Source organism: Lampetra planeri, chromosome 54, assembly GCF_965212315.1.
Source record: "Lampetra planeri chromosome 54, kcLamPlan1.2.h2, whole genome shotgun sequence".
NCBI lineage: Eukaryota > Metazoa > Chordata > Hyperoartia > Petromyzontiformes > Petromyzontidae > Lampetra > Lampetra planeri.
In genome coordinates this window covers 6,385,510-6,399,364 of record NC_136160.1, presented here as the reverse complement: position 1 = coordinate 6,399,364, position 13,855 = coordinate 6,385,510, and the positions used below count along the sequence as shown (strand labels likewise).

General features: G+C 53.6%; 1 protein-coding gene across 4 annotated transcripts in view; it reads right to left on the bottom strand.

The window, feature by feature from the left end:
- The window catches only part of LOC144735244 (beta-1-syntrophin-like), a 35,762-nt gene extending 27,262 nt beyond the window's left edge, over positions 1-8,500 (bottom strand). The window contains exons 1-2 of one of the 4 annotated variants that reach the window (XM_078617739.1): positions 8,171-8,500; positions 5,645-6,665 (exon numbers count right to left, since the gene is read on the bottom strand). In XM_078617739.1, coding sequence (XP_078473865.1) covers positions 5,645-6,194 — 550 coding nt within the window. In that variant the 5' untranslated portion in view covers positions 6,195-6,665; positions 8,171-8,500. The remainder of the gene's footprint in view (positions 1-5,644; positions 6,666-8,170) is intronic. The other 3 variants (XM_078617740.1, XM_078617741.1, XM_078617742.1) reach the window with 3 other exon arrangements.
- Positions 8,501-13,855: the final 5,355 nt, after the last annotated feature.

The following is a 13,855-nucleotide window of genomic DNA, read 5'->3' as shown; positions in this document are numbered from 1 at the left end:
TTAGCTCCGGCCGTATTTCGTCACTGGGGCCAGTGCTCGACAGCTGCCGTGACTCCACCCCTCTCTATCTCTACGGCGCTCCAACGTGCATCTTCGTTCGGCACGATGTCCGACGTTTCTCTCCACGTGTGCTGGACGCGAAACGTCGGCAGCGGGCGTCATGCCGAACAACCCGCGGTACAATCGGGAGAGACGCGCCAGATCAGCACAACCGCAAAAACCTACGCAGTGGCCTCTTGCTCTCTCTTTGTGGCTGGACGGGTGCGTGGGCGTGTGAGTATGTGAGCATGTGAGTGTGTGCGTGCGTGTAAGCATGTGAGCGTGTGAGTGTGTGCGTGCGTGTAAGCATGTGAGCATGTGAGTGTGTGCGTGTGAGAGTGTGAGAGTGCGAGCGTGTGAGAGTGCGAGCGTGTGAGAGTGCGAGCGTGTGAGAGTGCGAGCGTGTGAGAGTGCGAGCATGTGAGAGTGTGAGAGTGTGAGCGTGTGCGTACGTGTGAGCATGTGTGAGTGCGAGTATGCGAGTGTGCATGTGAGCGTGCGTGCGTGCGTGTGAGCGTGTGTGTGTGAGTGTGCGTGCGTGAGCGTGTGTGCATGCCTGCATGAGGGCATGTGTGCGTGCGAGCGTCAGCATGCGTGCGTGTGAGCGTGCGAGCATGTGTGCGAGCGTGTGTGTGAGCGGTCAGTGCACCCGACTTCGCCGCCCTAAAATTAAACGGTGCCACCGCCTTCAAAAGCCGCCCCCCCCCTCCCCCTGCAGAGGTCACCAGGTGGCTCAGAGGTCAGAGACACGGAGCCAGCATCGCCGAGAACCTGGGTTCAAATCCCGGTAGCTGCCTGCGGTTAAGCCAGGTTTGACTGCCTCGCAGGTTTGGAACTTGTCACCATTACCGAACGTCTAATATTTTCCCACCATTCCTTTCCCCCTCTCATTCTGGTACAAGGAGGCTGTCGATCTACTCGCGCACAGAGTTCCGCGTGTTAAACGATTTTTTTTATTTGACCAAGTAGAGCCTGCTGAGCTGTATAGCTCTTTTTCAGAAGCGACCTGGTCACAAACGATAGCTCAACGAAGTGGCTTATCATCGTGTGGAAATTTATAGCAGACAAATATCCGAAATGCATATTTCTAAATAGTGGAGGGAAAAATCGGAGAACCCAGAGAAAAATCCATGCGACCACGGGGACAGAAACACGCAAATTCCAAATATACAGCAGGCGTTAGGGTAGGGATCCAACCCACGACCTCCTGTATACCAGGCAATGTAGTTAACATCTCGCCATCATGCCGCCCCACTCGCATCCCAGTGGGCGTTTCGTTTTTTTTCCACGTGCTATTTTGCCAAACTTCCCACTCAAGGCCGTCCGGTACAAGAGGCTTCCTTGAGCCTCCGTGACGCTCTTCTGGATAAAGGACATGCTCGTAATTATTATTATTGTTGCTGCTGCTGCTGCTGCCAGTGTTGGGAGGGGTTGTGGTGGCGCAGTTGTGATCTCAGACTCACCAGACGAGGCAAGAGCAGCCGGCTCTTCCCGTTGCAGAACGCCCGTGTATAGAGTACACTCCTACACTACGCGGGGGTGAAGCGGGCAGCGGCACCGCACTGTGGACCTGGAGAGCTGGGCCTTTTGACTTCGAGGCCACGGCTGACATCAGCTGGCGAGTGATATTCGAATCGGGCCCTGGGTCCACCACCGCCGCCGCCGCAACCTCCGATGAGCACGGTCGGCTACATACGGTGCGAAAATAATTTCAACGTACATACGTACGTACACTTCACCGACGCGCATTGACTACGGCGGTGAAGTATGGACAACCGGCAGGGTGAGGGGTAAAGCAGTGGATTGGCAAAGGGGGCTGCAAATTATTATTTTCGCATTGGGGGTGGGGGCGGGGGAATCACCCAGCTTCGTCCGCGACTCCCTCCTCCCTCCACCAATGAATGAATCCCTCGAGTCGTCACGGGTGAACTTTTTTGGAAACAAAAAAAAACGATGGGCGACTTCGCTAACCGCACTGGCCCTCACCTTGACCCCCCCCCCATCCTGTCCCCCAACCCGTGTCTAATCTTCCCCGGGAGCAAACCCCCTGACCCACTCCTCCGCACGCACCGAGCGATAACAAACTCTGCGCTCAACCCCACTCCACTCCGGCATCACTACCGCATTCTCTGGAGCGTAAGTCACTCCGGAAAGTAAAACGGAGTCTCAAAACTCTGGGGTCATTTGACCACAACGACAAATAGACGTGCGAGGAATATATTCGGGAGAATACGGTAACTCCCACGGAGGGTCCCACCGTCTTGCCAGAAGGTGATCATGAGCACGCTGCTTTGAAATGGGCAGGGATGCCCCTCTGGAAGATGACGCTCGTGGCGTCTCTCGTGTTCCCCCGTCTGCATGGTCAGGTTTTGCTGTGGAGGACTGTCTTCCTGGAGACGATTCTCCGGATTTAAAAAAGGCATCCCCCAAATGTAGCTTTTCAACACCGTGTGGGTGGGTGGTGAATGTGCATCTTACAATCCAGAGAATACGGTAATCGTATGTTGCAACGTTGCAACAGGCGATATCCTGTAGCCATTACTCATTTGAGTAGGGGGACGTTTGACTTGACCACTGCCATAAAGAGCCTCATGCAAATCAAATCTACTCGGGATTACATCTTGAAACCTGCATGCATCATCATCATCACCACCACCATAAGCAGAAGCAGCCATTATCTATCCACTGCTGGATGAAGGCCTGCCTCATCGAGTCGTTAACATCTCCTTCAGCTGCCACTCTTGTCTCCAGCCTCGACCGCCGGCCGTCATCGCTTTCAACCACGAAGCGTCCATTCCCAGTCGGCGAACTCTTCTCAACAGCCAACCCCCTTCCCTCGTCCACGCATTCCAAAAATCCCTTTTCTCTCCCTTGCGATCCCAAAGCAATGCTCTACCGTGCCACGTTCGGAAACGTGACCGTGCAAAGCACCATTGTTTTTTTGTAAATAGTTTCATCACGTGTTTTTTCGTGTGTTGTTGTAGATGTTGTTGTTGCTGCCGTGATCCGGTTTTTATCGCGAAAACCCCAGGTTCCCATCGAAAAATGTGCATTTCTTGCCCAACGGGTGTTTCCGCCGTCCAAAAAACAATCGACAAATCTCTCCGCACTTCTTTGCGAACTTTCGGTGCCACCCAATCCCAACCGCCACCCCGTGCCAAAACGGCGCGCCGAGACGGGACCCGCCCGCTCGGGGAGCACCTGTTAACCCACGTGACCGCCGCGCGCTCGGGGGTGGCCTGGCGGATCGACAGCCAACAGCTGACGAGGCCGGCTCGCAGCGAGTGTTCCCTTCGCTTGTTGTGCGTCTTGTGCGGAGCTGCGAGCCGAGCGGGCGTCAGGGGGCGAGGGGTGTTTCAAAACGCACGAAGGTATCGGAATTGGGGGGAGAGGAGGGTTAGGTTGGGCTGGGGGACGACTGCCTCCCGAGTTTTTAACTTTCATCCCATCATGGATAACTCGATCCTCGATGATGCGGGGGAGGGGGGAGTCTCCTCATGTTCCTGCGGTAACTCAGAAGAGTCGAGGTGATTTCCTGCTCCGATGAGCAGCGGCGGGCGTTGGTGCTCATCTCCTGTTCGCAACGCTGTCAGAGCCGGTGGTGCAAATTCCACATTCCTGTGTTGTGGGGAGGGGGGGGTACTAATTTTATTGACCCCCTCCGGAGGGAGTGACGGTGGTGAGCCGAGTCAACCCACAACTAGGAATTGAACCCGCAACCTTCCGACTGCGAGCCGCTGCCTGGATGAGAGCGACGAGGAGGAGGAGGCGTGCGAGCGTTTGCCCGGCGGCCGCTGGAATCAATAAACCTTTTGTCTCATTTCTAGCATGTCCTCCCCTGTTACTGACTCCTCGATTACCGTCTCGTTTGTAGAGTTTAGTTCGGCTCCAATCTTTCAGGCTCCGGCACCGTAGCTCCTCTCCACCCTAACCCACTCTACTGACCACGGCAAACCGCTGCGACCGACGGATGGAGGGCGTCTAACAACCCACAGCCAGGACCTGTGTCCAGGCCGAGTGACGTTTCTCCATAGCTGCACCGGCAGCAGCCGTCTGGAACGCTCTTTCTTTCCCACTGCTGCACTCCCGCAAACACATCCCTGGAGCATCCATCTACCTTCAAGCAGCTGCTCAAGCATCTCACCTGGTTCAAGCCCTCACCTCTCTCAGGCCCTCACCTTTCTCAGGCCCTCACCTCGATCAAACATTGCGTCCGATACGCGAAATATGCACGCGTTATAAAGCCTAGCTAAATTTAACATGAGCCCATGACTTCAATAAAACTCCTTAAAAGAAACTTGCCAGACATCCCAATGCTGCAGCCCCCCCCCCCCCTTGAAAATGAGTCTTGAGACTCGTCGAAACCCTTCTGGATACAATGGCTCTCCTATTACCATTGCAACATCATCAACATTGTTCACACACAACATCTTCTTTCATGAACACTTTTTTTTTCCCAAGGCCCCTCTCAACACTCCCGACGTACGGTCACACGCAGCTGGCCGTGAATGTGACATGCGCAAGGCAAATATTTCGGGCCACCGAAAACAAATCGTTCCTCTCCAAAAGCTTTACCCGACCACCGACATCAACAGCATGTGGAGGATGACCACGAGCAAATTTGAGGAGTTGGACACTGCTGTCCCCGGAGATGCAGGCAAAGAAACTGCTATCCCTGCACATTTGCATCCCAATTATAGACCAGACATTGGTCCACAGACCAGATTTTTTACCAATTATAGAGACTAAGATCCCACCCCGCCCCTGTATGGCCTCAACAGACTTCTGGACCAAGTGCTGTTAGCGAGGAGCATCTATGAACACATGAGGGGGGGGGGAGTCAGCATCACGCCCGAAAGCCTTTATCTCCCCAATGGTGATGTTCACACACCGCACCACGTACAGTATTCATTCGAGGCTGAGTCGACCTAGGGGAGGCCCAGGACCGGTTCAGATAATTCGAGCGGGAATCGAGCAAACTCTGATTCGTAGCGCAGCACGCTTTAACTGCGGCACTACCGCTCCCCACACACGGCACCAAAGAGAAAGATCCCCCGTATATCCTTCATAGACTTTTGGAGGAAGTGCTGTTAGCGAGTAGCACACCAGGTACTCATTTGAGCCCGAATCGACCGAGGAGGAAGCCCAACACCGGTTTATATAATTAGAACTCGGAACGCCGGGTTCATAGCACGGTTGTCTACATAACGGTGTGAATGAAGTTTCAACATGTGGTACAAAGAGCTGCACACACACACACGCAACCGCGACACCACCGCTCTCTCCTCCCGGAGTACCAATACCAACACTCTCCATTCGCCACTAAGTGACGGTGACCTCCCCAAGCGCCTGTGCCAGGCGAGGTGCACCTTGAGGCCACGTGAAGTGTCTAAGGCTCGCTGACAGAAGGTCTCTGGACAGATCCAGGTAGTGCTTTGCGATGGCCGACTGAGATGACTGGTAGATGCACCAGCTGTACCCCCTACTTTCCCGGAGCACCACACAGGGCTAGACTCGCACTCGCAATTCGACGGCGAACCGGGCGCGGTCCTCCACAGCAAGGGGCACGAAGCGGCCGCTCGCCCGCCCTGCTCGGCCCGCTCACCTTCCAGCACGACCTCGCGTCCGGCCCTCTTGAGCGCCTGCACGGCCTCGTCGTGAGTGGCGTCGCGCAGGTCCGCGCCGTTCACCGACAGGATGGCGTCGCCCACGTACAGGCCGCCCGTCTGCTCGGCCGCCAGCCCCTTGAAGATCTTCGAGATGAGCACGGGCATCTTGTTCTCCTTGCCGCCCTTGATGCTGATGCCCAGGCCGCCGACCTCTTGCTTGAGGACGCGCACCACCCGCTTGATGTTGGCGATCGACTCGGGCACGGCCTCCTCAGGCCCCTCGTCCTCCGCCGGGCCGCGTCCTTGCTGCGGGGATGTCGACGGAGGGCCGTTGAGGCCGTTGAAGCTGCTCTCGACACCCGCCCCCGGGCCAACACCAACACCGCCGCCGCCGCCGTTGTTGGTGGCGGCGGCGGCCTCCTCAGCGCTCAGCGTGAGGCTGTCCTCGCCGAGCGTGGCCAGGACTCGGCACCAGCCGCCGTCCCGCACCAGCACCTCCAGCAGGCCGCTCCGTTGGGCCCCGCGCACGCGCCCCGTAGAAGCCATCGTGGGGCAAATTAAATTAAAATATTTTCTGACTTTGTTTTCTTTACCGCTCGACCAAATGTTTCTGTTTCTTTCCGAGGACGCTAAATTCTTGGTCTCGAGGTGATGTTTTGTTGGTGATGTGCACGCGGATTCAGTCGTTCCGGATTGCTGAGGGTAGCGTCAAATCTGATGATGGCGGTGGTGATGATGATGATCTCCTCCTGTTGTTGGGATCTCTCTAGCCTAAAGCCTCCTCTTCTCTCGTTCTTCTCGAGAAGTTTTACAATCTCGCCCTGCCCGGATCTAATCTCCTTTCCTGCAATTAATTAAACTTCCACGGTGGACGTTGTAATAAAAGAATAATCTACTTCGGAAAGTCTGAAATTGTCCTCTGGAGGTGGTCTCCGTTTCACCTCGCCTGGCCCAACCCGGCTGCCGTGACTTCCGTTTCCTCGCAAGGGAGCCGTGAAGCTCTGTCCCACTGCTTCACTACCTCAACAACAACACACAGCGACACAACATCAACAACAGCATCAATCTTGTGGTCCTTGCCCCAAGGCCTCCGATTAGCACGGTTGGCTCGGTACGGCGCGAAAGAAGTTCACACGTACGTCGACTCGCAGAAACCCATACACTTACACAGATACCCATAGACACACACAGAGGCCCATAGACTCACACAGATACCCATAGACACACACAGAGGCCCATAGACTCACACAGAGACCCATAGACTCATCACACAGAGACCCATAGACTCACACAGAGACCCATAGACTCACACAGAGACCCATAGACACACACAGAGACCCATAGACACACACAGAGGCCTATAGACTCACACAGAGACCCATAGACTCACACAGAGACCTATAGACTCACACAGAGACCCATAGACTCACACAGAGACCCATAGACTCACACAGAGACCCATAGACTCACACAGAGACCCATAGACTCACACAGAGACCCATAGACTCACACAGAGACCCATACACTTACACAGAGACCCATAGTTTGTTGTCTTTCCCCCACACCTCCGATTGGCACGGTTGGCTACGTACGGTGATAAAGATGTTCAACATACATACAATTAGACACGCACAAACTTCACGAGCGAGTGAACTGCAAACCAAATAATTAATTGACAGATCCCCCGTGTAGCCTGTAACAGACTATTGGGGTAAGTGATTTTAGCGAGCACCTATAAAGGCCGGAACGGCACACGAGGGGGTGGGTGGCCAGCACCACGCCCGGCCGCCTTTGTCTCTCCAGTGGTGATGTTTACTGCACACCGCACCGGATACTCATTTGAGGCTGAGCTGACCTAGGGGAGGCCCAAGACCGATTCAGCTAATCGTCACCGGTGTTGGCCGTGAGCGGGAATCGCTACACTACCACTCCCAACTTACACACACACACTTACACAAACTTACACACGGAAACTTACACACACACACTTACACAAACACACTTACACAAACTTACACACACACACTTACACAAATTTATACACACACACTTACACAAACGTATACACACACACTTACACAAACTTATACACACACACACTTACACAAACTTATACACACACACACTTACACAAACTTATACACACACATACTTACACACACACACTTACACAAACTTATACACACACACACTTACACAAAGTTACACACACAAAGTTACACACAAAGTTACACACTCACAAACTTACACACACACAGTTACACACAAACTTACACACACACAGTTACACACAAACTTACACACACACAAAGTTACACACACACACTTACACAAACTTACACACACACACTTACACAAAGTTACACACACAAAGTTACACACAAAGTTACACACTCACAAACTTACACACACACACAAACTTACACACACACAGTTACACACAAACTTACACACACACACACTTACACACACACAAACTTACACACACTTACACACACACTTACGCACGCGCGCGCACGTACCCGCAATGAATGATAATCACACCGATCCGACCTTCATTGCTGGTGTTTCCTTTTTCCCGGCCACAACAACCTCAGGAGCGGACGCGTCGGCAACTTCACACGCGGGCGAATGAATCAGTCCCCTCGTCGTCGTCGTCTTGTTATTGTTGTTGTTATTGTTATGAACCAACGGAGCTGCAATTCACTTGAATGTAAAGCAGCGGCAGCGACGTCCTGGCCGCCGACTCCCGCGAGTTGCGCGGCTGCCTTGAGGACAAAATCCTCCCTCGCTCCCTCGCTGCTGCTGCTGGTGGTGGCGCAAACTTTCTCCTCCTCCCCCCTCACTCTGCCTCCTCCTCCCCCCTCACTCTGCCTCCTCCCCCTCCCCTCCCCTCCTTCCACCCACTCCCTCACTCTGCCTCCTCCCCTCACTCTGCCCACCCTCTCCCCCCCTCGCTCTGCCTCCTCCCCCTGCCCTCCTTCCACCCACTCCCTCACTCTGCCTCCTCCCCCTGCCCCTTCATGCCCCTGCCCCTTCTCCCCCCTCCTCACTCTGCCACCTTCTCCTGCTCCCTCAACCTCCTCCTCACTCTGCCCCCCCCTCCTCTTCCCCCTCTCCTCACTCTGCCTCCTCCCCCTCCACTCCTCCCCCTCACCCTGCTCCCTCAACCTCCTCCTCACTCTGCCCCCTCCCCTCACTCTGCCCCCCCTCTCCCTCCTCCTCCCTCTTCCCCCTGCGCCCCACCTCTCCTCCTCCGGCTCCGCTCCCCACCTCTGCCCCCCCACCCCCCACGTCTCCCCCCCACCCCCCACGTCTCCCCCCACCCCCACGTCTCCCCCCCGCCCCCCACGTCTCCCCCACCCCCACGTCTCCCCCCACCCCCACGTCTCCCCCCCGCCCCCCACGTCTCCCCCCCACCCCCCACGTCTCCCCCCACCCCCACGTCTCCCCCCCGCCCCCCACGTCTCCCCCACCCCCACGTCTCCCCCCACCCCCACGTCTCCCCCCCGCCCCCCACGTCTCCCCCCACGTCTCCCCCACCCCCACGTCTCCCCCCCCCACCCCCCACGTCTCCCCCCCCCACCCCCCACGTCTCCCCCCCACGTCTCCCCCCCACCCCCCACGTCACCTCATTCGTGCTGGCGTCACGGGCCCGCGTGGCCCGGATCGTAATCGGAAACCTAGCGCCAGGCTCGTGAGCGCTCGGCCACGGAGTTCTTATTTTGTTTATTTAAGATCAGAATAAAGTGAACCTTATGGCGGTATCCCGGGGTCACCGTAGGACCCCAGCTCTCGCCCGTGATGCAAGGCCGTAGCCATGAAGTCAACATTGGGGGGGGGGGGGGCAAATCTTCCAGGGGGTTTGGGGGTCCCCCCCCAGAAAAAAATTAAATTTTAAAACTAATTTCCTGCCTAAAATATTTTCAAAAATCACTAACACACAGGATTGACTTGTTTACAATAATGTCTAGTAGTGTATTGTATTACATTGCTCTGTTTTTTTCTTTTTTACCTTTTCTTGTTTCATTGTATGTAGTGGCAGAGATTAGGGGTGAATAAAGTACAACCATAACCACAATCATATAAACAGAAATCTATTTCATAGCAATATATTGGGGGGGGGGGGGCATTTTGAGCATATTTGAATATTGAATATATATTATAATTACGGCCTTGCCGTGATTCAGTCATTTTTAGTCTGTTGGTGGTCGGCGATGCGGCAATCGACTCATCTCGACGAGCTGTGCACGATGCACTGTTCAAAGTTGAATTTGTCGATAACGGATTTTTTATACTCATGTTTGGCGTTGCGACATCGCGTAGTGTGGCACTGATTTCGGATCGATTGGTACCGCAGTCGCGGAGTTAAGTAACACCCCTGGAAAAAAAAGTGTCCCTGAAATAAAATATTACTGGTAGGAACTTCCTGGTTACACCAGCCCACGGGATTATTGTGTCCGTCGTGCAGGGAGGGGATGGGTGGGGAGGGAGGGTCTGGGTGGAGAGGGAAGGGTGGGGAGGGGAGGGTGGGGAGGGGCTGGGTGGGGGGTGGGAGGGGTGTTGCTGGGTGGGGAGGGGCTGGTCACCCCGTGGTGCCCTTATAAAACTCAACGTTTAACCTACTCACGCCGGCTTGTGCGCGCCCTCACAGTCGGGCATATTTGCGGAATACACCACGTCGCCGTTGACCCTGGCCATTGACCGAGCAACCCAACGTTCCCACCAGCTCCCTCCGCAGGAATGTGTTTAATTGCCTCGGCCAGTTTATATTATTGTTTAACCCCTGGGTCCCGCCAAAAGGATCAAATGTTCTTCGGATGGCTGCTGCTGCTGTAGTCGTTGTTAGCGTAGAGCAGCTGAGTTGGTCTATCGCTGGGACGATGCCTCCTTCGTATCGATCTCCGTGCGAGTCGATGGGTATCCATGCGAGTCTCTCGGCCTCACCGACCCCGATGAAGCTTGGAGGGGCTGAACGGAGTTCAAAGGAGCTACCAAACACGATGCCGAGAAAGAGCCAACGCAGCAGCAGGTCCCTGGGGTTTTCATCTTTTACGAAGTTCACGGTCCACAATAAACCACATTCGCTGCACAAACCATGGCAGCGGTAGATGCGGACACCTTGATGATGCACAAATTGAAATAAAAACTATCCGGTGTGCGACTGGCGGTCATCCAGAGCAGACCGTAACAATGCATAAGGGGCCGTCCATAAATGACGTCACGCACCTAGGGGGGTCAGACATTTGTGACGATGTGTGACGAGGGGGGGTTTGAGAAATATGACGTCACATCAAAATGCGCAACTTTAAATAAATATAGACAACACGTTCTACTTAATTAAATAGACTTTTTAATAAATGTTTTCTCCTACAACATCAGAGTGCAGCGCCACATTAAATACGCACTACAATGACAATAGTTTAAAGCGATTTGAAGCATGTTTTACTCGGAGGGGGGGGCAGAGCTTTGTGACGTCATAGTTGAGGGGGGTCTGACTTTTTGTGACGCCGTGTGACGAGGGGAGGGGGTCAAAAATCGTCTAAAATCGCGTGACGTCATTTATGGACGGCCCCTAACGACGCAATGCCCCTCGATCCACACATACTAAGGATACATCACGGCGATAAACTCCGCTGCTCCTCACTCGGTTGTCTGGCTTGACCCACGTGAATGTGAAATCGTGGTCGTTGCTCTACATCTACATCGGCAGAGCATGCGACAGAAGAAGACTGGCCTCACTGAGAAAGACCCACGCGTGCGAGGGAGCAACGCTCTATCCCGTACAAATGGAACGGATGGAGAATAGCCCGCACTTTTGCCGTATCCGCCTTCTCCTGGCGAGATAAAGTACGGCACACCCTCGACACCCACGGGATGGGAGTTTGGCAACATCTGTGCGGTGATCCACCAATCCCCGCTAGCTGCCCTCCACAGTGCTGTGTCATCGGCGTTGTTGGAATGCCGTGTAAATCGATTATGATGATGACGGGTAAGAGAGCACGGTGCTGAAACATTCCACTTTAATGTACTTTGCTCCCGGCTTTATCAACCCGCACCCTCCGATTTAGCACGGTTGCCTGTGTACGGTGAGAAAGAAGAACTCACACAAAGACCCATAGACTCGCACAGAGACTCATAGACTCACTCAGAGAGACCCATAGACTCACTCAAGAGACTCATAGACTCACACAGAGACTCATAGACTCACACAGAGACCCACAGGCTCACACAGAGACCCATAGACTCACAAAGCGACCCATAGACTCACAAAGCGACCCATAGACTCACACAGAGACTCATAGACTCACACATAGACTCATAGACTCACACAGAAACTCAGACTCGCACAGAGACCCACAGACTCACATAGAGACCCACAGACTCACACAGAGACCCATATACTCACACAGAGACTCATAGACTCACACATAGAGACCCACAGACTCACACAGAGACCCATAGACTCACACAGAGACCCATACACTCACAAAGAGACCCATAGACTCACACAGAGACCCATAGACTCACAAAGAGACTCATACTCACACAGAGACCCATACACTCACAAAGAGACTCATAGACTCACACAGAGACCCACAGACTCACACAGAGACCCATAGACTCACACAGAGACCCATACACTCACAAAGAGACTCATAGACTCACACAGAGACCCACAGACTCACATAGAGACCCACAGACTCACACAGAGACCCACAGTATCACACAGAGACCCATAGACTCACACAGAGACCCATAGACTCACAAAGAGACCCATAGACTCACACAGATTAGCACGGTTGGCTGCGTACACTGAGAAAGAAGTTCAACATACACACAATTAGACACGCACAAACTTCACGAGCGAGTGAACTGCAAACCAAAAGATTAATTTCATTATTTTTTACCCAGGTTTAAACAAAGACAAAGATACCCCGTATAGCCTGTAACCGACTATTGGGGCAAGTGCTTTTAGCGTTTACCTATGAAGGCCGGCACGGCACACGAGGTGGTGGGTGGCCAACACCACGCCCGACCGCCTTTGTCTCCCTCATCCATCAGTGGATTGACAAACGGGCTGTGCACGCCCCAATAATTGCGACTTTATTCGTCAATTGTGTAGTGTAAGAGCGCCAACTGTTGTCCAGCAACGGCAACTGCGGTGGACGAGCAGTACACACGCCGGTGAGCATATACGCGGATGTGTGCCGGCAGGGCGGAGGAACTGGGGCAAGGGTCAAAGAAGACCTCATCTGGAAGCCCCTGGAACCCGCTAGTGAGTTCGAGAAGGGAGACGCGGCCAGGGCGAAGCCAGGCCGTGCCGAGTAGAATAAAAGCAGCGGAGAGCGGGAGCTCGGGGCTGCCGGTTCTGGGAGTGGATTCGTCCTGTCGTCGCTGTCGTCTTCACGAGATATTGTGCGGCCGGAGAGTTGGTGGCTGTCCCGGTCGGCGCCGTGGGTGTTACACGGTTAGGGTTGTGTTAAGGCTCGGCTAGACGACTAAGGAGAGTGCGAGGGTGAACCTGTGAACCTGAAGGCGTTAATAAAGGTGCTTTAACACGGAGGCTTTCGTGACCAATATCATCCAAAAGAGGTTTTTTGGGGTTAGATCGTGTAAATATATAAATCTCCGCCTGATGAAGACCGCTTGTGTTGCGATCGAAACGTCGTGAGTTTTTTGCTTTTATTTTTTTATTTCTATTTACGTGACTTTAACGAAAGAACCAAGAATATGAATTCCTGCTGTCACGAAAGTTTTAAGTCTAAATATAAATGTGTTGTTAAAACCCGCCACCACCCGACACAGCCAACAAGGGTCATCACGTAAACAGAACACGCCAATTCGTCACTAGTACAGCGTCACCGGTGTGTTGGAGAGCCAAGCCACAACAATCTGATTACGTTTTGCCAGTAATTGAAGCTAGTTGTAATTACTGGTGAAACGTCGTAGTCAAGATTGTAAATGTTGTGGCTTGGCTCTCCAACACACCGGTGATGCTGTACTAGTACACTACACTATACACTACACAATGCACTATACAATACACTACTATACACTACACTATACACTACACACTAGTGCTGTACTAGTGACGAATTGGCCACGTTCTGTTTACGTGACAACCCTTACTAGTTGGCCGTGTCGGGTGGTGGCGGGTTTTAACGACACATTTATATATTTACGCGATCTAACCCAAAGAAAAC